Below are 26,789 nucleotides of genomic sequence, written 5' to 3'. Positions count from 1 at the left end.
GCTTTGGGGGGGAGGCATGTGAAGGGGGGGGGGGGGTGGGAGAGGTATAAACATATGGACACTGCCAGGATTTCCAGGAAAGAAGTTGGAATTTCAAACAAGGTGGATCTGGGGTGAATGAGTGGGGGTAGAAAAGATCAAGGTTATGGATGGGGGAAGATAAGAGATGGTGGTGAACAGCTGTTTTAAAGACCTGGAGGGAGGAGAGGGATTGAAGGGAGTGTGGGAGTTTGTTCCACAGGCGGGAGAAAAGAGGAATGAAAGAGTGAAGGTGAGCAGAGAGCCGAGATTTCGGCAGTTTAACCATCAGAGGGTTGCTGGCAGATCTTGTGCGACCTGTAGGAATATTTGGGGGACAGAGCACAGAGAGAGCTGGGGGAGCAAGGCCAGAGAGGAGTCGGTAGAAGCCAGAAAGACCACCTACCTGCCTGCGGTGAGTGAGTGAAAGGCCCTCAGAGATAGCTTCATCGCGGGAGATTCCAATGATTTGGAAAGCTTTGGATTCAACAGCGTGAAGCCGAGCCAGGTGTGAGGCAGGAGCACCAGCCCATAGGGGAGAACAGTATTCCATTGAGCTGCGGATGAAAGCCTTGTATGTGGTGAGGAGCTCAGGTGTGCCGAGGAAGGACTTCGCACGACGGAGGATGCCCAGTCGGCGACTGGCTTTGGAGGCCAGCTTGGAAATGTGGTTTTCCCAAGAAAGATCATGGCAGATAGTGAGACCCAAAAGCTTGAGCGACAGAACTTCTTGGAGAGGATTGTTGAGAAAGTAGATGGGAGGGTTGTCCAGTCGATCTTTTCGGAGAGACATAGTAAGAGAGTGTGATTTGTCAGGATTGAAAGACATGTTCCACTTGTTTGACCAGTCTGTGATTTTGTCCAGGTCTTCAGAGAGTGAGGAGGCTGCAGACTGCCGATCTGAGGGAAGAGGAATGGAGCGGCAGAGAGTGGAGTCATCAGCAAAGAGATAGAGAGGATTTTCCAGAGAGTCGGAGAGATCATTGATAAAGACCAGAAAAAGCACAGGGCCCAGCACACTTCCTTGGGGAACTCCAGCCGGAACAGGAAGGGGAGATGAGAGAAATCCATTCAGGGCCACACGTTGACGACGACCAGAGAGGAAGTCCGCAAGCCATGCATGGAGATTTCCATGGATACCATAGGAGGAGAGTTTGGTGAGCAGAGCTGGGTGCCAGACCGTATCAAAGGCCCGTGATATGTCAAGGGAGACAGCTCTGATTTCCTGTTTGGCATTGAGGACCTCCATCCATTGTTGAGACAGCAGAAGCAGCATGTCCAGAGTAGAGTGACCTGGTCTGAAACCAAATTGATGATCAGAGATCAAGCCATTGGAGAAGAGGAAAGATTTCATATCCGAAGCAATGATGGATTCCATGACTTTGCTGATAATTGGGAGCAGGGTGATTGGTCTGTAGTTGCAAGGATCTGTTTTTGCACCTTTTTTGTGTAAAGCGGTAATGTTAGCTGATTTCCAGGATGCTGGCAGATGACCTTGAGCAAAAGATAGGGTGAAAAGAACAGCGAGAGCGTGAGATAGAGCGGCAGAGCAGGATTTTAGGACCCGTGGGCTGATGCCGTCTGGTCCAGTTGCAGAATCAGAGTCGAGGTTTGACAAAAACTCCTCCACCTTGTCAGGAGAGAAGGCCACAGAGTCCAGGAGCAGTTGGGTTCGACTGGGAAAGGTGGGAACAGAGAGAGATGGGTTTGGGACTAAGGATTTTGAGGCGAACACAGAGTTGAGGCATTCGGCTTTGTCACGTGCGATGTCAACTGTGTGGCCATTTGAGGTAAGGGAGGAGATGGAGGGGGAACAAACACCAGAAACGGATTTGACCAGACGCCACCAGGATTTGGAGGAAGGAGACAGGTTTGAGAGTTCATTCTTGAGTGAGAAGAGATAGTGCTTCCTGGCACTCCTGAGGGTAGACACACACTTGTTCCGAGCTTGGTGGAAGGAACTGAGATTGCCTTCAGTTGGATTAGCCTTCCAAGAGGCAAAGGCAAGTTGTTTCAGGGCAACTGCCTCACCACAAGATTCAGTGTACCATGGACGGGAGGAAGGGTAAGACAATTGAAGGCGAGATGGGATAAATCTGTGCAGGAGAGAGATCAGTTTGCTTTGGAAGAATTCCCAGGAAGAATTGATGTCAGAGGCAGTGGAGATGGGAGACCAATCCAGACGATTGATGGCTGCTTGAAGACCGTCCCAGTCGGCCTGAGTGAAATGCCAGACTCGTCGACGCTGAGAAGGCTCTCTGAGAATGGCCAGAGAGATGTCCACTTTGACAAGCACATGATCAGAAGAACCGATTGGAGCAGAAGAAGAGCAGCAGACATTAGCAGGGAAGTTTGTCATAACCAAGTCTAGAAGAGAAGATACTCCATTGGCTGAGATCCGGGTCGGGAAATTGACAGATTGTGTCAATCCCAGTGAGTCACAGAAGTCCTTTGCTGAGGTGCCATGACTGGTGAGAGAGGAACCCACACCCAACCAGGTGGCATGATGACAGTTGAAGTCACCACATATGAGGAAGAGAGAGTTGGGATGAGTGGATAGAAGTTGGTCCATGTTGTCAGACAGTGAAATGTAGATGGAGTCATCACTGTTTGGGGGACGGTACAGAACACATATGAACAAAAGGTGGGAGCGGAGAGGAAGCCGTAACCAGAGGTACTCCTGCGGGTGAGGAGGAAAGAGGGCAGTGCAAGGAGAGTGAGGAAGAGAGTTTTTGACAAAGATAGCCACCCCACCACCAGGCCGAGGCTCAGGTCTATCATACCGGAGGAGGGAGTAACCAGGAAGAGATATTAAGGAATCAGAGACATCTTGAAGGAGGAAAGTCTCTGTTAAGCAGATCAAGTCTGGATTGTCAGAAGCAACCTGTATGGAGAGATCAGTCAGGTTTGAGCGAAGGCCCCGGATGTTTGAGGTTCATACCGTTAATGAAGAGAGAGGGGGAGCATCAGGTACAGGACAGGGGAGGGGAGGAGTAGGGTAAGATGAAGGATGAGAGGGGGAGGTAGGGAGAGCAGTTGATAGTGTGTCAGATGTTGCAGAAGAGTTCCAAGAAAGGGAAGGATGAGGAGGATGAAAGGTTTGATGGTGAAGGGATGAGGCACAGTGAGGGGTTGTTTGAGGGGGGGGGCAGAGGAAAGTAGAAGGTTTGGGGGGGTGGAGGTATGAGATAGAAGGGAGACGAAGTGGGGAGGAGGCAGCTTGGAGGAGGAGGGGGGGAGGAGGGAGAATTGGAGAGGAATGGTATGGGGGGAGAATTGAATGGGAGGGATTGGGGGGGAGTTTTGAAGGGGAGGAGTGAGGGGGGAGTTTAGGAGGGGAGGGGCAAGGGGGGAGTTTTGGAGGGAAGGGGCAAGGGGGAAGTTTAGAAGTGGAGGGGCAAGGGGGGAGTTTAGGAGTGTAGGGGCAAGGGGGGGGATTTGGAGGGGAGGGGCAAGGGGGGAGTTTAGGAGGGGAAGGGCAAGGGGGGAGATCAGGAGTGGAGGGGCAAGGGGGGGGATTAGGAGGGGAAGGGCAAGGGGGGAGTTCAGGAGTGGAGGGGCAAGGGGGGAGTTTAAGAGTGGAGGGGCAAGGGGGTAGTTTAGGAGTGTAGGTTCAAGGGGGGGGATTTGGATGGGAGGGGCAAGAGGGGAGTTTAGAAAGTGGATGATTAATGAAAGACGAACATTGATAACAAATTGGGTTTGTTGTGATTTTCAAGTTAGCAATCCGATTCAGAACGATGGAGGAGGGATGGAATGAATGTGAATTTAGACCATGTAGTGAGGGAGACGTATAAGATATTGAATTTCTTTTTTTTTGAAGTGGAATGAGTTGGAGAGGAAATTGAGAAAAGCCTTTTAAATAGGAAGAAAAACAGCGTGTTGTAATATACCACTGAATAAAACACAGAAGGGGAAAGGTTAAACATATTTAAATAATATTTAAACAGAACTGTGAACAATCTTATATGCACAAAAATACCAATGGGGGGAGAGCCGAGAGGGACCACCACAAGTCACATGAACAGGGCAAACGGTGGATGGCAAGGAGATAATGGGGGCGGGGCGAACAGCACACCTGGACAGAAAATACAGGATGAGACAACAGTACACGTGGAGAAAATAAAATAAATGTTTTTGTTTTTTTTGTTTTTTTTTGGGGGGGGGGGGGGGGTTTAGAACGTTAGACAGAGTATTATGTTCGGGGTAGAAGGGAAAAAACCAAGAGCCAAGCAAAACACGCTTAAGTTAACAAAACACCGACGGGGGTACAACTACAAGGCCACACACGAGGAGCAGAACACGATTAATTAATTACGAGTTACAGGAAATTCAAACCAAAACTAACTATAATCAAACAATATCGCATGGACGATAAAATAACGAGTTGAAATTTGACAATCTATCTGGGGAAATGGGGGAGAAACACGTGGTCGAAGAACGAACGAACGAATAAGAATGAATAAACGAATGAGCACAGAGAAGGTAATGTCTTTTTTTGTTGTTTTTTTGAGTTGAGATTTACATAAGGAAGTAGGCTTTGGTGTGGAAAGACTGCGAAAACAGAGAACGAAAGTTATTGGATCACAAACGACAGACCGCTGAGAGAAAAACAAAGCCTCAAGGTTGTACAGTGTACACTGTACAAGGCCTCAAGACGACACGAATTAACACGATTTTCAATACAGGTATGAAAGATTTGCACCGAAAATCTTTGTCGGGACAATATACGTACATACACCATAAAATAAATACAGTTTTAACGAAAATACAAAATGGGAACAATTACTTAACTTCGATTTCGATGGAGAGCGTGTGGAGCTGCGAAAAAACGAACCCTCGCCAGCAAGACCGGAAACGGAAAAACGACGGAAACGAACCTTGCTATGCTATTGCTTCTCCTTGTCTGCTCTCTTCAGGCTGTCCATCTTTGACTGCATCCTGTCTGTCTGTCTGGAAATCCATCAACATCTCTCCCTTTCACAAGAATGGTGTGAAAATAGATCCTCTAAACATAGGTCAATCAACTTCAAGCAAAGTCATGGGATCCATCGTTTCTGCAGCTGATGCTGTAATTTCTTCTCAAACAGCCTAACCTCTGACCAGCAGTGGTTGGAGGTCCTAAATCTCAAAAAAGAGGCCAGGATTATCTCCCCCTCAACATATATTGGGCATTGGACAGAGTCTGGCATCATACTTTGCTTGCCAAGCTCTCTGCCTGTGAGATACAAGGACATCTTCATAGCTGGAATTCTGACTCCCTCCACTCATGCTGTCAAGAAGATGCAATCAATACAATCTCCTCTGATCCTTTCCTCTCTTATTGGAGACTGGAATGCCTCAAGGGTATCGTGGGCCCAGTCTTGTTAGTCCCCTACCGGTGTACACCGGAGGGGATAATAAGGTTTGCACGCCGCCCCTCCGTCTGTCAGTCCGTCAGTCCGTCAGTCCGTCAGTCAGTCCGTCAGTCCGTCAGTCCGTCACGCAAAGAACAGTTTTCCGGACTTTTTTTCTAAACGCTTAATGCTAATGATTTCAAACTTGGCACATGGTTTCCTCATGATAAGTTACAGATCGAGTTCGAACTTCACGACGTTTCGATCATTTTTGACAAAGTGATGGCACTTTGAACTTTGGGAATTCTGATAATTCTGATGATCCTTAACTCAGCACCATTTTAAGTATTAATTTCCTTTAAAAACCAATTTCTCTGCAATAATAGGACCGATTGAGATAAAATTTTCACCGTAGGGGGGACTCGGTCTGTAGAATATTATAATGGTAATTATGACGTCGCAGGTCACGTGGTTCGGCCGCCATATTGTTTTTCGTGAAAACACGAAAACCCCTTTTTCTCTGCAACGGCTGAACAGATCGAGGCCAAACTTTGCAGGCAAAATCGCATACCCATGACGAACAGAAAAGTCAGTGAGCATGACCTCATGCGTCACATGGTTTCAGAGTTATGACGTTTTTAAGCAGGAACCTTTAAAACCGAGCTCCTCCCTCATTTTTGTCCAATCGAGGGGAAACTTCACAGATATGTTCAGCGTGTCAGTCTACTAAAATGTCCTTTTGGAATTTGCGATAGGGCACGTGGTTTGGAAGGTATCATTAATTAAACGAAAATATAAAAAAATGGATATCTCTTGAATCGCTAGTACCTCAGACCGTGATTTGGTAATTCTTTAATTCACACAGTGCAATACGTGCAGGCCGCTCCACGGAGCGACCTTGCGGGCTTATCAACAAGGCGAGGCGTGACACACATGTGTCTGAACATACCTCAGATCAAGTTTGAAAACCAGCATCAACCGTGCATAAATTTGCATATTCGATCATTTTTGACAGTTATGGCACTTTGAACTGTAGTAGCGGACATGTATTGCAGCACAATACTCTGAATGCTTGTTACTCTCTGTATGCTCTTCCATGAGCCTAGATTTTGTAAACCAAAAAAAGTCTGCAGCCTCCTCACTCTTTGCAGACCTGGACAAAATCACAGACTGGTCAAACAAGTGGAACATGTCTTTCAATCCTGACAAATCTCACACTCTTACTATTGTTACATATTTATGTGAATTACTATTCCGGGCTTTGCTTATCAATGTGTAGTCGATTAAAGGTTGTTGTGATTAAAGGGTCAGGAGCCCTTCTGAGAAAAAGGAGACCAGAAACGGAAGAGAAAAAGACACGAGGTCCTGGAGACGCGATGATTCTTCTTCTTCCTCGCCAAGCTCGGACGCGAGAGGTGTCGATTGAGCAATGTAAGAGAATCGGCGTTTCAAAGCCCGTCTGGCGAGAGGAGTTACCGGGACGTGTAACTACCCTTTGACACGTCAAGTCACTGTGGGTTCGTGCATGAAACCAAGCAGCTGGCACAGTTCGCCTCGCCATCTACAAGGCCGCGTACGGGTCGCACCTGGGGCCGCGCGCGCTGGGCAAGCCGCGTGTTGCTTTGCCTGTTTTACATTACCCGCTTTGCTTGGCCAGGAGGTGCGTGCTGCAGCCGTTGTTCCCGGTACGGGACGTGCCCGGTGAAAGCACGTCAGGAAGGGTCCGTTCAACCGCCCACGTGCGGAGATCGAACTACAGGAGTACGGAGACATTGTGAGAGACATTGACCACGGAGGGAGTCGGGAGTGGGGCTCATGTGAGGAATGTATAAGATGGCCATCTTAGAGTTAATGTAGATGAGTTTACATCTTTGTACTATTGATTGCTGATTGTTGAGGGTTGATTGCTCGGGGAATATATCATTGATTATTCCGGATCCTTGGTGTGGGGTTTTTTCTTGGTTGGAATTCATATTGATTGCGTTACGAAAGCGCATACATAATAAATCTTTCTGGCGGAGTTCCTCTCACGGTCCGGGGGTCACCGAGACCAGGTAGTCACCGGGAGGACCACGTAACAGAATGTCTCTCCAAAAAGACCGACTGGAAAACCCTCCCATCTACTTTCTCAACAATCCTCTCCAAGAAGTTCTGTCGCTCAAGCTTTTGGGTTTCACTATCTGCCATGATCTTTCTTGGGAAAACCACATTTCCAAGCTGGCCTCCAAAGCCAGTCGCTGACTGGGCATCCTCTGTCGTGCGAAGTCCTTCCTTGGCACACCTGAGCTCCTCACCACATACAAGGCTTTCATCTGCAGCTCAATGGAATACTGTTCCCCCACTCTGGGCCGGTGCTCCTGCCTCACACCCAGCGCGGCTTCACGTTATTGAAACCAAAGCTTTCAGAATCATTGGAATCTCCTGCGATGAAGCTAACTCCAAGGGCCTTTCACTCACTTACCGCAGGCAGGTTGGTGGTCTTTCTGTCTTCTACCGACTGCTCTCCGGCCTTGCTCCCCCAGCTCTCTCTGTGCTCTGTCCCCCAAATATTCCTACAGGTCGCACAAGATCTGCCAGCAACCCTCTTATGGTGAAACTGCCAAAATCAAGACTCTCTGTTCACCTTCACTCTTTCACTCCCCTTTTCTCCCGCCTCTGGAACAAACTACCCCACTCCCTTCAATCCCACTCCTCCCTCCATGTCTTTAAAACAGCTGTTCACCACCATCTCTTATCTTCCCCCATCCAAAACCTTGATCTTTTCTACCCCCGCTAATTCACCCCAGATACACTTTTTTGAAATTCCAACTTCTTTCCTGGAAGTCCTTGCAGTGTCCATATGTTTTATACCTCTCCCACCTCCCCCCAAGCCCTCTCCCTCCCACATTTCTCTCGATGTCCCTGCTCTCAAATGTTGTGTTTGTGCCCTTCCCCTTCTCTCCCCGTCTTGTCTACCGCTCCCCTTATTTTGTGTTCTGTGTCGGTTTGACTTTTTGTGTGATTAATGTTAGCTCTTTCATGAGCCTCGATCTTGTATACAAAAAAAAAAAAAAAAAGCAAAGACGCCACACGAAACATGCTCCACTAAGCCGCATTTCATCTTTGTTTTTACAAAAACATGTTGCAATGTTTGACTCAATATTTTTGGTTTTAGTTGAAAAAAAAAATGCACATCGGACGCCTTACTTGGTATGTGAGGAGGTGGAAGGTGAGTAAACATGGCATTGCAAAGGTCATCGTCACAGCAACAGAAGTAGACTGCAGGATTGCCATTTGTTTCCACGCATGTGTTCCTGAGAAGAAAGAGAGAAACGCTGCCTTAAAGCAAGCATCATTGAATCTCCACATTTATAATTTACTCTCAGTGCGTTTGCCCCTTGAACAATGTCCCACTTCCTGCCCTCCACATTCACTCCTCTATTCAGATGGATTTACATTATGCGGCCCTTGATAAAAAGCCTAGGCCGCCACCTGTTGTAGCAGTTGAAGTCGTCGAGCCAACAGCCTTGTCGCTCAAGCCGTACGGTGCCAGAGACATTTCTCCAGGATGCGTAGCAGTGCTCTCGCTTGTCCGACTCGGCTGAGCAGATCTCGGTGCCATTGGCACGTGTTTGGTCGCGCTCCCAGTTGAGGTTAAAGAAAATGCATTCTCGCCTCTCTCCTTTTCTTGGTGCGACACCTCCTCCTGAATACAAGAAAAGGAACAGAAGAAGTCATTTTCATATTGCATATTGCACTATACAGCACAGCAACACTATACACTTTGAAAAGAAACATGATGTAAGAAACAATACTATCAAATGACGTAGGGAAAAAATTAATGGACTTCGGTAAAACCAACAAATAAACAAGTTTCCTTTTTTAATTTGCAGAGGGGCATTTTAGGAGTGGATGCTCAAAATAGATTACAAAACAGATCGGAGAGCAGGGACACAAATGGTGATAATATGCTTAAATAAATAAACAAGAAGACATCATGCAGAGCACGATACTTGCAAAAGTATTCGATTTTGAGATCCACTGCACGATTCGATTTTGCAAGTAACAAACAGACAAACAGACAGAATAACAAACGCAACCGACCAATATACTTGAAAAATCTTCGATTTTGCAAGTAACGAACAGACAAACAGACAGAATAACAAACGCAACCGACCAATATACTTGAAAAATCTTCGATTTTGCAAGTAACAAACAGACAAACAGACAGAATAACAAACGCAACCGACCAATATACTTGAAAAATCTTCGATTTTGCAAGTAACAAACGCAACTGACCAATATACAGTACTTGAAAAATCTTCGATTTGGCAAGTAATAATGAGACGGGATAACAAGGGAAGAGAGAAGCACGTATTACATTAACTAGCAACGGTACCCGCCCTATGGGCGGGGCTCCAATTGGGAAGCCCAAATGAAAAGGCAAAATATCAGAAATTGAAGGTTTTTTTTATTTTAAAAGATTCATATAAACATCCGTTGAATCATATCACATGCAAATCATCAAAATCTAAACTGAACGAAACTGAATGAAACTGTGAGCTGGAGGAGCAAAAGAATGTCATTGTTTTACAGGAATGGTTTATTAAATTGCAGAAGCATAGCCTGGTACTTTGAAAGCAGTTTGCGAGTGTAACTTCCATGGGATAGGGTGTCACTCCACTGCATTAGATTCCACTGAACCTGAGATCTATTTTTAAAATTCCCTCCAGATGATAGACACAGATTGCGTATATCATATTCCCGCCAGGAAGCGATTCATTGTTACCCGGAAACGCCACGTACTTTTGCTAGTAAATAATAAGTGGTGCACCACCATCTCCATGTCATTTCCCATCCCTCCCCCAATGATATTTTCTATCCCCTTTCATCCAAGTTAACTGAAACCATCTTACTTGTGGCTTACTGTCTTTCCTCCCCTCCTATCTCTCCTTTTTACTGTTCATTCTCTCCCTTGCTTTTTGTGTTCAACTGTGATCCCACGGTCATGCTGTCAGTATCTTGTCTTATTACTCTCTGTATGGTCTTCCATGAGCCTAGATTTTGAAAACCAAATAAATCAACAACGGCACCCCTCGAAACGTACTCTGCTAAGAGACATTTCATCTTTGTTTTTTTTATTATAAAAACCTGCTATTAAACACATCCGTTCCAGACTCTGTCCACATGCCAACTCCTTCCTTGTCTGAGCTCCCATATGCTATAATTAACTCACGACCATGATCTGATTGGTTCTCTACACAAACGAAATGGTGCTGCAACACTTTGTCTTTGTGGCTGGCGGCTCCTCCCCTCAGCACACTCTCAATGAACATCCTGGTGACGATAATTCAGCGATAATTCAGCTTTTACTCGCGGCCGTAGAAGATTGACTACTATAATTCAGCTCAGCTTTTAATTGGAAAATGGGCCCAGTCCGGCCGAAGCGGCCTCGCCACAAACCTTCCCGGGGCCTGTAAAGACATTTTTGGTTCTTTTTGAATGAATTTACTACTATAATTCAGAGTTTACTTGCGGCCGTAGAGATTGACTACTATAAGTCAGCTCAGCTTTTAATTGCGAAATGGGATCAGCCAGGCCGAGGTGGGCCTCGACCAGCCTCGCCACCTAGCCTATAACCTTCCCGGGCCCCGTCCCGACATTTTTGGTTCTTTTTGAATGCATTTACTACTATAATTCAGCTTTTACTCACGGCCGCAGAAGATTGACTACTATAATTCAGCTCAGCTTTTAATTGCGAAATGGGCCCAACCCGGCCGAAGCGGCCTTGACCGGCCTCACCACCGAGCCTATAACCTTCCTGGGGTCCTTCCCGACATTTTAAGTTCTTTTTGAATAAATTTACTACCGTAATTGAGCTTTTACTCGCGGCCGTAGAAGATTGACTACTATAATTCAGCTCAGCTTTTAATTGCAAAATTGGCCCTGCCCGGCCGAGGTGGGCCTTGATCTGTCTCAGCACCTAGCCTAAAACCTTCCCGGGGCCAGTCCCAGCATTTTTTGTACTAGGGCATGCCCGTACTATATCTATATCTAAAATTATATCCCCCCCCGCCCCCTCTATTTACATGAAATGGTTTGGTCCAAAGCGAACGGCTTGCGAGTGGTGACAATCCCCCCCCTCTATTTACATGCAATGGTTTGGTCCAAAGCGAACGGCTTCCGGAGTTTGGTAAAGAAATCGCCATCGCGTGCACAAACGTGCAGGAAAGCGAATGAAACGCAAATTCGTTTTTATTAGTTGTAAAACATAGTTTAACGCCAACATAGTTTGCAAACGTGAAATAAATGAATACGCTCTCAAATGTGCCATCCGAGGCAGAGTGTGCCCGCCACGTTCGGCACACGCGATCGTTCGCTGCTCTCTGATTGGTTGAATCGTTTTTTGGACATAGCTCGGTAAGTAATTGTCCGATTAATATGAAACCTTGAAAAGGCACATCCTCGGGTCCCCAGCAATATACCTGGCAAGTTAAAAGTATATCGGACCCGTGGTTGTCGAGAAACAGCGGTCACAGACAAACGTACAGACAGACAGAGATTACTGGAATTATAGATAGATTAGAGGTTTCCTCCTATCTTTCACCGTTCAGGAGATTAGCTTGCGCAGACAAACAAACAAACAAACAAACAAACGAACAAACAAACACACAAACAAACAAACAAAAACGATCTTTTATATATATATATATATATATATATATATATATATATATATATATATATATATATATATATATATATATATATATATATATACATATATATATACACAGTCACGTGAAAAAGTAGGTACACCCCATGTAAAGTTTTGACTTTTTCAACATATTTCAACGTACAGCTATTTGATCTTCATTTCAACAATATTGGTAGATAAAGGTGATATAATATAACAAATATCATGAAACATTTACATTTTGAAGTCATTTATATTTATATTTATTATACCCCTAATATATATGTAGGGGTATTATTATACCCCTACATTTGTAGTCATTTATTGTACACCGCACCTTTCCTATGCCATCTCCAGGCATTGCAAATCGTCATTGCTGGGCACCGAAGGGGGCTCGGCAGTGACGCACGCGGAAAGGGAGTACTCAGTTTTCACTCTGGTTGTTTGTTTGTTTGTTTTCTTGCTTTCTTGTTTGTTTTCTTGCTTTCTTGTTTGTTTGTCCGGGCGATATCTCAGCCATCCTTTGAGCTAGAAAGCTGAAATTTCGGCACAGTAGTGAGCAAGTCCTTTGTCAAAACGTTATTTTTTGTTTTTTGAATAATCAATTAATTGAGGAGTTATTTAATTATTAGCGATTAATTAAGTACTTATTTAATTAATCAAATTTCCTTTCTCTTCTGACCATTAACTCAGTCACCTTTTGAGTTAGGAAGCTGATATTTGACATGCCAATGACCAGGTGATTTGGCTGCAAAGGCTATTTTTGATTTATTAATTAATCGATTAATTATTTAATTATTCGATTAATGACAAAGTTTTCTTTTTTTTAGTTACAGGTTCTGATGAAATGGTGGTGGTTTATGTGTTCTCTGACCGAATTGATTAATACTTTAATTTTTTTATGATTATTATTTATTTATTTGCATTATTAATCATTTATTTATTTTCTTTCTCATTTGGCCAATATCTCAGGCACCTCTTGAGCTCGGAAGCTAATATTTGGACATGAGTGACCAAGTGATGTGGCTATCAAGGATATTTTTGATTTATTGATCAATCAATTAATCAATTAATCGATTAATTATTTAATTATTCGATTAATTACTAAAAAAAAAAAAAAAAAAATTCAGTTACAGATTCTGATGAAATGGTGGTGGTTTATGTGTTCTGTGACCGAATTGATTAATAATTTAATTTTTTCATGATGATTATTTATTTATTTTCATTATTAATCATTTATTTATTTTCTTTCTCATTTGGCCAATATCTCAGGTAACTTTTGAGCTGGGAAGCTAATATTTGGACATGACAGTGACCAAGTGATGTGGCTATCAAGGATATTCTTGATTTATTGATTAATCATTTAATCGATTAATTATTTATTGATTAATCGATTAATTATTGATTTTTTAAATAAATGACTTATTTAATTAAATTTCTAAAAGATACATCTTCGGATGAAGCACGAGTGGTTTAGTTATGCTATTGGCCAATTGATTAAGAAAATATTTTGTGATAATCTTTTATTGATTTTAATTATACAATTAATCAATCAATTAGTGTACACCTCTCCCTCGCAATGCAGCCTCTATGAGCTGCACTGCGGTATTGCCGGGTGCCGGAGGCGCCCCGGCAATGCCGCGCTGTAGGATATTTAATTATTTGGCATGGGGACGGTGTACTTTGAATGTATCTGTACTTGTATTTATTTATATTCATTCATTTATATTTACATTTTGTAGTCCATTGTGTAATTTAAATAAACATAAATGCAAATTTTGCATGTGGAAAAAGTAAGAACACCCTTGGCTCTAATAGGTGGTACTGCCCCCTTTGGCAGAAACAACCTCAAGTAGGCGTTTCTTATAACTGTCGACCAGTCTCTGACATCGACTGGGAGAAATTTTTGCCCACTCCTCCATGCAGAATTCTTTCAGATGTGCGATGTTTGAGGGGTTTCTTGCATGCACAGCTCGTTTCAAATCCCCCCACAACATCTCGATGGGATTTGATCTGGGCTCCGACTTGGCCATTCCAGAACCCTCCATTTCTTTCTTTTCAGCCATTCCTTGGTGGAATTACTGGTATGTTTAGGGTCATTGTCATGTTGCAAGGTCCACCTTCGGTTGAGCTTCAACTTTCCGACAGATGGCCTCACAATATCCTCAAGCACCCTCTGGTACAATGAAGAATTAATTGTGGATTATATGATGGTGAGCTGCCCAGGCCCTGATGCAGCAAAGCTGCCCCAAACCATAATATTTCCACCACCATGCTTTACAGTTGGTATCAGGTTCTTGTGGTCAAATGCTGTCTTTGGTTTTCGCCAAACATGTCTTCTGGTACTGCGGCCAAATAGCTCTACCTTTGACTCATCTGTCCAGAGCACATTGTTCCAGAAGTGCTGGTCTTTGCCGAGGTGTTCATTAGCAAACTTTCGTCTTGCCCTGATGTTCTTTCAGGACAGCAAAGGTTTCCTCCTGGCACACCTCCCATGTAGATCAAATTTGTACAGCCTCTTTCTAATGGTAGACTCGTGCACTTTGACATCAACAGTGGCAAGAGCTACCTGTAGGTCCCGTGATGACATTCTGGGGTTCTTAGAGACTTCTTTCAGCATCTTGTGGTCTGCTCTCGGGCTGAACTTGCTGGGGCGGCCTGGCCTGAACAAGTTGGCAGTTGTTTGGAATCTTCTCCACTTGTAGATGATCTTCCGGACAGTCGAATGATTGATTTCAAATAGGTTGGAGATCTTTTTAAATCCCTTCCCAGACTCGTAGGCATCTATAACATTCTTTCTGAAGGCCTCAGAGAGCTCTTTTGATCTCGGCATAGTGACGCCGCACACTTCAACAACAAAGAGCAAACCAAACTAAATGTCTGAGGTTTAAATAAGACAGGTTCCTCCAAGATCCTCTCTAACGATGTTCTTATCATTTGCACCTGAGCTGGTGCACCTGATTCTAATTTTAGGTATTTGAAGTAGTGATAAATGTCGGGGTGTACTTACTTTTTCCACATGCGAAATTTGCATTTATGTTTATTCAAATTATACAATGGACTACAAAATGTAAATGTTTCATGATATTTGTTATATACACAAAGAATTAAGTTAAGCACCCCTACACAAAGAATTAAGTTAAGCACCCCCTAATCCTGTCCTGAACCTGAACCCCCTCGAGCACGTTTGGGACATGTTGGGACGACAAATTGCGAAGATGGTCCCTCCAATAGCCAATCTGGATGAATTGGAACGTGCATTACATCGGGAATGGAACAACCTGCCACAGCAACGCATACGACGGCTTACAGGGTCTATGAGACGTAGGGTTGAGTCAGTGATCCGATCACGTGGGTCCTACACACGTTATTGACGCAAAGATCGCTAGAGGTCTTCTCAGAACAATGACTGTACGTTAGAAAACATAAACGTCATCCACACTGTCCGTGATGGACCTATAGCTCCATACTTAAATTGAGGTGAAAATATGCCTAAAATTCCCAAAAAATTTCACCTTAAATTATTCAGAATAAAATATTGAAAACGGCATGATTGTTATGTTTTTATGTGACCATAATATCACTTCTCCAGAAAATATAGCAATATCATGGGTATATTACACTGTTTTGACGACAACAAACTTGTAATGTGCGAGGTTGTAAAAAAACGGGGGGGGTGCTTAACTTAATTCTTTGTGTATATTATATCACCTTTATCTATCAATATTGTTGAAATGAAGATCAAATAGCTGTATGTTGAAATATGTTGAAAAAGTCAAAACTTTACATTGGGTGTGCTTACTTTTTCACGTGACTGTATATATATATATATATATATTGTTGCGGTTTTGAGTTTTGTATAATAAAGGTTAAATTTCCCCCTCATAGTTAGTCACACAAACAACATGTAGCCTCGCGATAGTTCAGTTATTTCATAGTATGTGTGAGAATAGTCCTTTTCCTGTGTTAGTTTGCGTTGAGTAGAGTAAGGAGAATAGGTCCTTTCATCGCTTCCATTGTCCTATGCCGCCTCCATCGCCTTACGTCTCTTTGTGCTGCCTTTGGCTTTTTGGCGCGAATTAACACGAGGCCGGCCTGGAGGGTCGGGGCCGGACCGAATGAGGGCGACAGAGAAGCTGACGGTAAGCGCGAGCCGCCAATCAGGGCTCACAGGGTGTGGCTGCAGCACTGCGTCACAGGGCGTGGTTGGAACGTTCGAGAAGGCTCAGGGCGTGGCAGATATAAGCCGTTGCGCAAAGCCCCCAAGAGGACCCGTGAGGAGTAAGAGCATCGAGCAGCTGTTGAGTAAGGACTCGCGAGCAGTTGGATTGAAGAGAGCAGTGCGGTGAGTTGGCGGTCAGCAGGGGACTTTGAAAGATACGAAATCCGAGAAAGACACGCATGAACCGAGATACGCGCTCGTATGAAAGTGACGCTCGGTTGAGCGTCACTCGGATGAAGTGACGCTCCACTTGTTTGACCTGTCTGTGATTTTGTCCAGGTCTGCAGAGAGTGAGGAGGCTGCAGACTGCCGATCTGAGGGATGAGGAATGGAGCGGCAGATAGTGGAGTCATCAGCAAGGAGATAGAGAGGATTTTCAAGAGAGTCTGAGAGATTATTGATACAACAACAACAACAACAACATGCATTTTAAGGCCATTTTCCCTGCAAGAGCGGGGGTTAGCCATTGATCATTGATGAAGACCAGAAATAGCACAGGGCCCAGAACACTACCTTAGGGAACTCCAGCCAGAACAGGAAGGGGGAGATGAGAGAAATCCATTCAGGGCCACACGTTGACTACAACCAGAGAGGAAGTCCGCAAGCCATGAGTGCAGATTTCCATGGATACCAGAGGAGGAGAGTTTGGTGAGCAGAGCTGGGTGCCAGACCGTATCGAAGGCACATGATATGTCAAGTGAGCAGGCTCTGATTTCCTGTTTGGCATTGAGGACCTCCATCCATTATTGAGACAGCAGAAGCAACATGTCCAGAGTAGAATGACCTGGTCTGAATCCAAATTGATGAGCAGAGATCAAGCCATTGGAGAAGAGGAAGGATTTGATATCCGAAGCAATGATGGATTCCATGACTTTGCTGATAATTGGAAGCAGGCTGATTGGTCTGTAGTTGCAAGGATATGTTTTTGCACATTTTTTGGGTAAAGCGGTAATGTTTGCTGATTTACAAGATGCTGGCAGATGACCTTGAGCAAAAGAGAGGGTGAAAAGAACAGAGAGAGGGTGAGATAGAGCTGCAGAGCAGGATGTTAGGACCCATGAGCTGATGCCGTCTGGTCCAGTTGCAGAAACAGAGTCGAGGTTTGACAAAAACTTCTCCACCTTGTCAGGAGAGAAGGACACAGAGTCCAGGAGCAATTGGGTTCGACTGGGAAAGGTGGGACAGAGAGAGATGGGTTTGGGACACAAGATTTTGAGGCAAACACAGAGTTGAGGCATTCGGCTTTGTCATGTGCGGTGTCAACTGTGGAGCCATTTGAGGTAAGGGAGGGCATGGAGGGGGAACGAACACCAGAAACGGATTTGACCAGATGCCACCAGGATTTAGAGGAAGGAGACAGGTTTGAGAGCTCAATCTTGAGTGTGGAGAGATAGTGCATCCTGGCACTCCTGAGGGTAGACACACACTTGTTCCGAGCTTGGTGGAAGGAACTGAGATTGCCTTCAGTTGGATTTGCCTTCCAAGAGGCAAAGCAAGCTGTTTCAGGGCAACTGCCTCACCACAAGATTCAGTGTACCTTGGACGGGAGGAAGGGTAAGACAACTGAAGACAAGATGGGATAAATCTGTGCATGAGAGAGAGCAGTTTGCTTTGGAAGAATTCCCAGGAAGATTGATGTCAGAGGCAGTAGAGATTGGTTTCACAGATGACCAGTTGGTTTCACAGATGGGGAAGAAGAGAAACAAGTTGGTGGTGGGCCACGTGCACCCTGCAGAAACCTGAGGTGGACAAAGCACAGAGAAAGCAGAGAGTGCAAGACCATAAAGGAGGCAGAAGAAGACAGAGAGACCACCGACCTGTCTACTATGGCATCGGAATAGACCCATAGACTCTTCCCTATTCCCTCTTCGGAGAAGCCACTGATATTGAAGGCCTTAGTTTCCACAATGCCAAGTTGAGCAAAATATGAGGTTGAGGCACAAGCCCAGAGGAGAGCATCAAGCTGCAGATGAAGGCCTTGTAGGTGGATAGGAGTTCTGGTGTGTCAAGGAAGGACTTTGCATGACGGAGGATGCCCAGTCATGGCTGGCTTTGGAGGACATCTTGGAAATGTGGTTTGCCCAAGAGAGATCATGGCTGAGAGTGAGATCCAAGAGTTTGAGTGACTGAACTTCTTTGAACGCATTGTTAAGAAAGTAAATGGGAGGGTTTGCCATCCGATCCCTTCAGAGAGCGAGGGAGGGAGAGTGGGAGAGAGGGAGAGGGGGCGAGGGGGAGAGAGGGAGAGAGGAAGAGAGGGAGAGAGAGAGAGAGAGAGATTGTTGATCAAGATCAGAAATAGGACTGGGTCCAGAACACTGCCTTGACACACACGAGCCTAACAGGGAGAGGAGATGAAATGATTCCGTTGAGTGCCACACGTTGGCTACGAGAGTAGAGGAAGTCAGCAAGCCAAGAGTGGTGGATGCCATATAGGCAGAGAGTTTGAAGAGCGAAGCAGGATGCCAGACCATATCAAAAGCACGGGATCTGTCCAGAGAGACGGCCCTGATCTCATGTCTAATACAGAGGGCCTCCATCCATTGTTGGGAGAGTAGAAGCAGCATGTCCAAGGTGGAGTGACCTGGTCTGAATCCAATTGATGATCTGAGATGACAGTAAACCGATAGATTTGTAGATATGGGGATTGATTTTTGCACCTCTATAATGTAAAGTGGTGATGTTGGTTGACTTCCAAGGAGATGGAAGATTACCTAAGGCAAATTATAGGGCAAAAACAGCAAAGAGAGGATGTGCAAGAACAGCAGAGCACGTTAGGATTACACATGAGCTGATGCTATCCGGTCCAGTTGCAGAATCAGAGTCGAGGGTTGCAACAAGTTTTCCACCTTCTCAGGTGCAAAAGACACAGATATCAGGAGTAGTTGGTATGACTGGGTAGTGTGGGTACAGAGAATGAGGGGTTAGGGACACAAGATGTGGAAGCAAACACAGAATTGAGGCATTCAGTCATCTCACAAGTGGAGTTGGCAGTGGTACCATTTTAGGACAGGGTAGGGATGGAAGTGGAGCATACACAAGAGAAAAACTTAACAAGGCACCACCAGGTTTTGGAGGAAGGAGACAAGTTTGAAAGTCCATTATTGATGTTGGACAGATGGTCCTTTCTGGCTCTCCTGAAAGTGGACACAAACTTGTTGCAGGCTTTGTGGAATGAGGTGATCCCTTAATAGTATATGTAATTATTTATCATCATCCGAGGGACCTTGCAATACTGAACATAATAAAGTGCATTCATGTCTAATGAAGTGCTCGTCTTGCAGGTGATTATGTGCAAGAAAGAGCAATCGGAGATTGCAGACCCTCACCAGGACATGATGTCAGTGTTTTTTTTAAGGCTTTTGTTTTAAAACAAACATGGCGGCCGAACCACGTGACCGATGATGTCATCATTATTATTTTTTCTCCACCAATTTATCCCTATATGATGCTCAATGAATTTCATCTTGATCGGATGAAGTTTTGTACTTGTCGAATTATGACGTCATAATGGAGGCACCAATGACATCAGCATTAACATATGTTATTCCACATGGAGAGTTCTTTACAACGAGCCATGTCTCAATTTTTTTCTATTCAGCACTTTCGGAGATATGGAGGTGCAAAGTTTTTCGGTTTTTCCAAGATGGCGGCCAAACCACGTGACCTATGACGTCATAATTATCATTAAAAAATGCTACAGGTAGAGTTGCACCTATGGTAAAAAAATTCCTGTCAATCGGACCAACGGTTGCAGAGAAAATCATATTTATACTGTGCAGACTGTAGTCTGCACAGTTAGGAGTAGAGGAATGGTTGATCAGAGTCGTGATGGCAATGTACAAAAGAGCGCGCACAGCTGTAAGGACGAAGGACGGGAACAGTGATGAGTTTGAGGTGAAGGTGGGAGTGCATCAGGGGTCGGTACTAAGTCCACTACTATTTGTAGCTGTGATGGAGGTGCTGGCTCAGAACGTAAAGGAGGGTTTACCGTGGGAGTTGTTGTATGCAGATGATCTGGTGTTGATTGCGGAAAGGATGGATGGACTGAAGGAAAAGATGAACAAGTGGAAGGAATGTATGGAGACAAAAGGTCTGAAGGTGAATATCGGAAAGACGAAGGTGATGGCAAGTGGTAAAGCATGTAGTGAGGTGGAAAGAACTGGGAAGTGGCCCTGTGCTGTGTGTAGGAAGGGTGTCGGAGTGAACTCCATTCAATGAACAATGTGCGCTGAGTGGGTTCATCAAAAATGTAGTGGTCTGAGAGGGTCATTAACCAGTGTGGCAGCTACATTCAAATGTAAGGTGTGCACAGAGGGAGCTGCAGATGGAGGAAATGTTGAGTTGGATCTTGGAGACGGCGTGAAGCTGGAAGGTGTGAAAACATTTTGCTACCTCGGAGACATGCTGAATGGAGAAGGTGGATCAGACTCGGCAACGGTTGCTCGAGTGAGATGTGCATGGAAGACGTTTCGGGAACTGAGTGGCGTGCTGATGAGGAGGGGAGTGTCGTTGAAGCTGAAGGGAACGGTGTATGCTGCATGTGTGAGACGTGTTATGATTTATGGGAGCGAGACATGGGTAATGAACGTAGAGCAGCAACGAAGGTTGGAAAGGGTGGAAATGCGAATGGTTCGATGGATGCGGGGAGTATCGTTGAGAGAGGGGAAGACAAATGATGAATTGCGAAAGATGATGGGAATAGAGCCTGTGATTGATGCTGTGAAGAGGAACAGGTTGAGATGGTTTGGTCATGTGTTGAGGAAGGATGAAAATGACTGGTTGAGAAGAGGGATGGAAGTTAATGTAGAAGGAAGTAGAGGACGGGGAAGACCGAGAAAGACTTGGCTAAAGATGGTGGAAGAAGAAATGCGGGCAAGGGGGTTAACAAGGAGAAAAAAAAAAAACCACCTTTAGAGGCCATTTTTCCCCGCAAAGCGGGGGTTGGCCTTTTTCGGGCACCGTGGTTGTTGTTGTTTTTTTTGGTCCCCTTTTTGAAGCAATGTTTTACGGCCGGATGCCCTTCCTGCCGCCAACCCTGTTTGTCGCCTTTTTACGACACACAGGGAATTACCAGTGAACTGGTACTCAATTAGCCGACCTCGGAAGGATGACAGGCTGAGTCAACCCCCCTGGCGTTAATTCAGCGATCGAGCGGGATTCGAACCCAGGATCCTAGGATCCTAAGCTGGCACCCTAGCCGCTAAGCCACAGATGCAGAAAATAGGGCAAGATGGAGTTCAGATTGTCATGGGGACCGCAAGGCTAACCCCCGCTCTAGCAGGGAAAATGGCCTTAAAATGCATGTTTTAAAAATGCATGTTGCAGACAAACAAAGACAAACAGACAAACAAACAAACGGACTCAAATGCAATACCCTCTCCTCTGGCGAAGGTAATTAGCAGTGCCTTTTAAAACTTGGAAGCAACTGACTTTTTTAACTTGCTTCCAAGCTACTCGACTACATCAGCACTGGACTGATTTGCACAGCTACTATACCTAGGACTATCTTGCGTTGGTTGACACTGAAATGACGCATTGTTTAAAGACTTGAAAGTGCAAGTTTTTTCAATTTTGATTGTGCGTTGTAATGATGGAAAAATGTCTTTCCAGTATTTAAAGTGTTTAAATAACGGTGACAGAAATTTAGCTTACCTAGTGATTTATACCCTTTCGTCAAATATATTCTTAACATTAATTAAACAATCGCACACTGTCCGAAGGAAGTGGTTCAGTTTGGTATTTTTAATATGAAATAGGCAAAGCCCAGAAGCGAACAAAACCCATTGGAATTATCCTTTAGAACCCTCCAGAAATAGCCTTTTGAACCATTTAAAATTACCCTTTAGATTATAGTCTTGAGTTCAGAGCTGTCTCGACTTACTGGGCCTGGGTAACTGGTAATGATATTCAGCTAATAAAGCTGCTTACATGAATCTTTATGCAAGAATGATGAATCCCATTGCCTGTCTGCTTTTTCGAGCCATCAGATTACATGTGGACAGTGTGTAGATTGCTTATAACTTGTATGTTGTGGTCTCATGTGTGATTTCTCCCGGCCATGGTTTCAAACGTGGTGTGTGATATGTCACCGACACCCTTACGGACAAATTGTGGCCATTATTTGATGCATAACCATATTGTTTTTGTTTTATATCGTTTTTGGCTCCATCTCAATGGTGAAGAATCACGTGAAAAATTAAAAAATTATCGTATCCGGATCCGGATTCCGATAGTCCCCAAAATCAAATCAATTCATCCTTGTCATACACCCTACTCGTCCACCAAGTTTCGTCTGCATCCGTCAATAATTATCTTATGATATATTGTACTATAAATCGGTTTTAGCCCTATCAATGGTGAAGAATCACTAAAAAAAATTATCGGATCCGGATCCCATTTCTGAACTTCTGGTCATTCGGATAGTCCCTCGAATCAAATAAATTCATCCTTGACACACACCCATATCCACCAGGTTTCATCCGAATCCTTCCAAAACTTTTTGAGATATCGTGCTATATGTCATTTTGGCCCAATCTCTTAATGGTAAAGAATCATTTAAAAAAATTATAGTATCCGGATCCAGATCCGGATCTTCACCAAAATTGAATCAATTCGTCCTTGTCACACCTCCAACCTGTTCACCAAATTTCATCAACTTTTTTAGACTCACTGCACACAAACAGTCCAACAGGGTTGAAAACATGACCTCCGTCCACCTTCGGTGGGCAGAAGTAACAATCCCATAATGGTGCACAAAGAGCTACACAGCGGAATGGTGTGACATTATCCAGCACGGCAAACACTTTGAGAAAATTCTACTTTTAACTGTGCCAAATAGGATAAAAGCAGGGCTTGTAAGTAAATGTATATGCAGTAAGCAGGATTGTAAGACATTGTTAGCCATGCCCATGAAATTCGGTGAGGATGCATGAAGCGATGAGAGAGGAGATGAGAAATGATGAGACAGAACAACAGACACCCTCCTTTTATTTAAACTAGGGCGTGCCCGTACGTGGGTGCAAAAAAACATGCGTGCAAACAACAACAACAAAAAAAAACTTTGAAACCACGTGGCAGTAACGACCACAGAACCCCCCCCCTCTATTTACATGAAATGGTTTGGTCCATTCGCAAAGCCAAAGCGAACGGCTTGCGAGTACGGTGACCATACCTTGGGAACCACTTGTCCGATTAATTTCAAACCTTGAAAAGGCACATCCTCGGGTCCCCAGCAATATACCTGGCAAGTTTCAAGTATATCGGACCGGTAGTTGTCGAGAAACAGCGGTCACAGACAAACACACACACACACACACACACACACACACACAGACACACACACATACACACAGAGATTACTGGAATTATAGATAGACTAGGGCGTGCCCGCACGTACGTGCTTGCCCGTACGTGCGTGCAAAAAAACATGCGTGCAAACAACAACAACAAAAAAAAACTTTGAAACCACGTGGCAGTAACGACCACAGAACCCCCCCTCTATTTACATGAAATGGTTTGGTCCATTCGCAAAGCCAAAGCGAACGGCTTGCACGTGGCAGTAACGACCACAGAACCCCCCCCCCCCCTCTATTTACATGAAATGGTTTGGTCCATTCGCAAAGCCAAAGCGAACGGCTTGCGAGTACGGTGACCATACCTTGGGAACCACTTGTCCGATTAATTTCAAACCTTGAAAAGGCACATCCTCGGGTCCCCAGCAATATACCTGGCAAGTTTCAAGTATATCGGACCGGTAGTTGTCGAGAAACAGCGGTCGCAGACAAACACACACACACACAGACACACACACATACACACAGAGATTACTGGAATTATAGATAGATTGTTAGCCATGCCCATGAAATTCGGTGAGGATGCATGAAGCGATGAGAGAGGAGATGAGAAATGATGAGACAGAACAACAGACACCCTCCTTTTATTTAAACTAGGGCGTGCCCGTACGTGGGTGCAAAAAAACATGCGTGCAAACAACAACAAAAAAAAACTTTGAAACCACGTGGCAGTAACGACCACAGAACCCCCCCCTCTATTTACATGAAATGGTTTGGTCCATTCGCAAAGCCAAAGCGAACGACCACAGAACCCCCCCCCCCTCTATTTACATGAAATGGTTTGGTCCATTCGCAAAGCCAAAGCGAACGGCTTGCGAGTACGGTGACCATACCTTGGGAACCACTTGTCCGATTAATTTCAAACCTTGAAAAGGCACATCCTCGGGTCCCCAGCAATATACCTGCCAAGTTTCAAGTATATCGGACCGGTAGTTGTCGAGAAACAGCGGTCACAGACAAACAAACACACACACACACACACACACACACACACACACAGACACACACACATACACACAGAGATTACTGGAATTATAGATAGATATAGATTACATTATTACACCAAGAAATGCTGTGACGTTTAGAGACAAAGCATAGCTATATCAATTGATCATCAAATAGGTTTATTTATATACACATTACTTTGTGGAAGATACAAATTTACTGTAATTCCTAGGGTAAGATTTTTTTTAAAGCATATTTTATCGTCTCAAAAAAAAAAGAAGCTGATCATTTCAAGCATTGTTTAAATTAACACACAAAAGTGTTTTTTGTTTTTGTGCAAAGCCAATGACGCAGCTCATGTGGATAGTCAATCTGATGGATGAAGCTCTCAATTGGCCATCAGAGAGAACCTGCCCATTGCTTGCAAGTCCTTCCATTACCAGGCATGGGCCATCAACAAAAAGGGAAATCCAACACATGTTGCTGTTGGGAAGGCCGGCAATTACAAGTGCAACGATTTCAGTGAGGTCACTCAAAGGTCACAATTATAGGGAGAAATTCAACAAGCCTAATCTTTCACGACTCGTTTTGGTTCGACCAAAATATGGTGCGTTTCCAATGTGCACGCACAACATAGGTGCACATACATGAGTGCACACACACACACGCACACTCTCACTCATTGAGTCTAATCATACCTGTGTACTTCAGTTAAAAGTCTGAATTCGAGTTATTTGCTGTTTTTATATGCCATTTATCAATCACTGTGATTGTGTATAATAGCAATGCACATTTATCAATGACAAGCCAAGAAAAATAAATGCTCAACATATAATAACCCTGAAGAACCACAAATGAAATCAGCATGAAAGCCAGATTGGTTTGAGAGGCCAGATTTATTTATTTGTATGCAGCCTACGGGTGCTTGGCTGCATCGTTTTCTGGGAGTGCGGCTGTGCTGCTGATGCAACTACCCTGCTACCAGTAAGCTGGTGCTCATTTTGCCAACCTCAGAAGGATGAGAGGTTGAGTCGACCAACCTGGTGTCAATTCAATGGCACAACAGGGACTTGAACTCAACAAACCTAAGGTCATAAGTCAGCCACCTTAACCGTTAAGCCAACACTAGTCATAGAGGCGAAATGACGATTGCAACAAAATCATGACAATTGCAACAACCAATGGTAGATGGGGGTGTAAAGAGCAGGTTGAAGAGATAGGAATGAAGAAAGCAATAATATAGGAATCGGAGACGGCGGAGAGAACAGCAATTTTTCTATAGATGGCCAGAGATGTTGAAAAGAAACAGAGCGGGCTCGGGCTCCACTGCCCTTGCAAACACACGGAGGTTATTAGCTTACCCTTGCTCTAGTTTGCACAGGCAGCTGATAAGCCTCAGGCACGTGACGAACTCACCACAAGCAGTCCCACGGCTACAACACACTCGCCACTAAAACAGCTCCATTAGCACGACCAAATAAAGAATGACATAAAAAGCACATAGTATGCCCCTCACCTCCCTTGGCAACTGAGCAGACTCTTCGGCGCCAATGGAAATTGTTTTTTTTTCCAAAAGATGGAAAGAAAAATAATGAGTGCTGCTAAATCTGGAGGTTACTCTGTGCAGCAGAAAGTTAAGACAGGTGCCCTCGGGTACAGGAGAAAGGCAAGCCAGGAGTTGGAAGAGCGGCGATCGCAATCCGATCAGCAGTCGTTCATTTATTTATTAACTGCCTTCTTGGGTCAGAATGCTCTGAGAATGTGTCAGATAAAACCAATCACACACACATATATATATATATAAATATATATATATATATATATACACAAATAATTTCAGCCTAAAAGGATAGTCACTGAGCGTGGAAGAGAAATGGAGATGTGTGTGTGTGTGTGTGTGTGTGTTTTTTGCAGGAGTGGGTGTGGTTTTGTTTGAGTGTTGCATGTTGTAAGGGTAGGTGGTTGGTTGGTTAGGTTTGGTGTTTTTGGTGTGTGAGTGAGTGTGTGAGGGGCTGTGCATTCTGGGAGTGGAGGTGGTTTTGTTGTTATCGTCTTGTGTTCTCACTGGCTGAAGGTGGGGGTATGTACATATCCATGTGTAGCTGCTGCATGTGGAGACGTATGTGCCCCTGCTGGCCCACCTTAGCTGACCGTATCGAGGTTTAAGGGCCGTAAAGAGATGATGTTGATGACCTCACTGAGGACCCAGTCAGTGAGGCACACTTGTGTATATATAA

At 44.5% G+C, this 26,789-nt stretch overlaps 1 protein-coding gene across 2 annotated transcripts in view; it reads right to left on the bottom strand.

Moving 5' to 3' along the window:
* LOC137430764 (activin receptor type-2B) overlaps positions 1 to 26,789 on the bottom strand; it is a 221,800-nt gene that overhangs the window by 74,663 nt on the left and 120,348 nt on the right. For both annotated transcript variants that reach the window (XM_078781911.1, XM_078781912.1), the window contains exons 2-3: positions 8,826 to 9,039; positions 8,541 to 8,647 (exon numbers count right to left, since the gene is read on the bottom strand). In XM_078781911.1, coding sequence (XP_078638037.1) covers positions 8,541 to 8,647; positions 8,826 to 9,039 — 321 coding nt within the window. The remainder of the gene's footprint in view (positions 1 to 8,540; positions 8,648 to 8,825; positions 9,040 to 26,789) is intronic.

Source organism: Myxine glutinosa, chromosome 7 (genome assembly GCF_964187855.1).
Source record: "Myxine glutinosa chromosome 7, kmMyxGlut1.1, whole genome shotgun sequence".
NCBI classification, from domain to species: Eukaryota; Metazoa; Chordata; class Myxini; order Myxiniformes; family Myxinidae; genus Myxine; species Myxine glutinosa.
The sequence above is the reverse complement of the archived record's forward strand: the minus strand, read 5'-3'. Positions and strand labels throughout refer to the sequence as shown.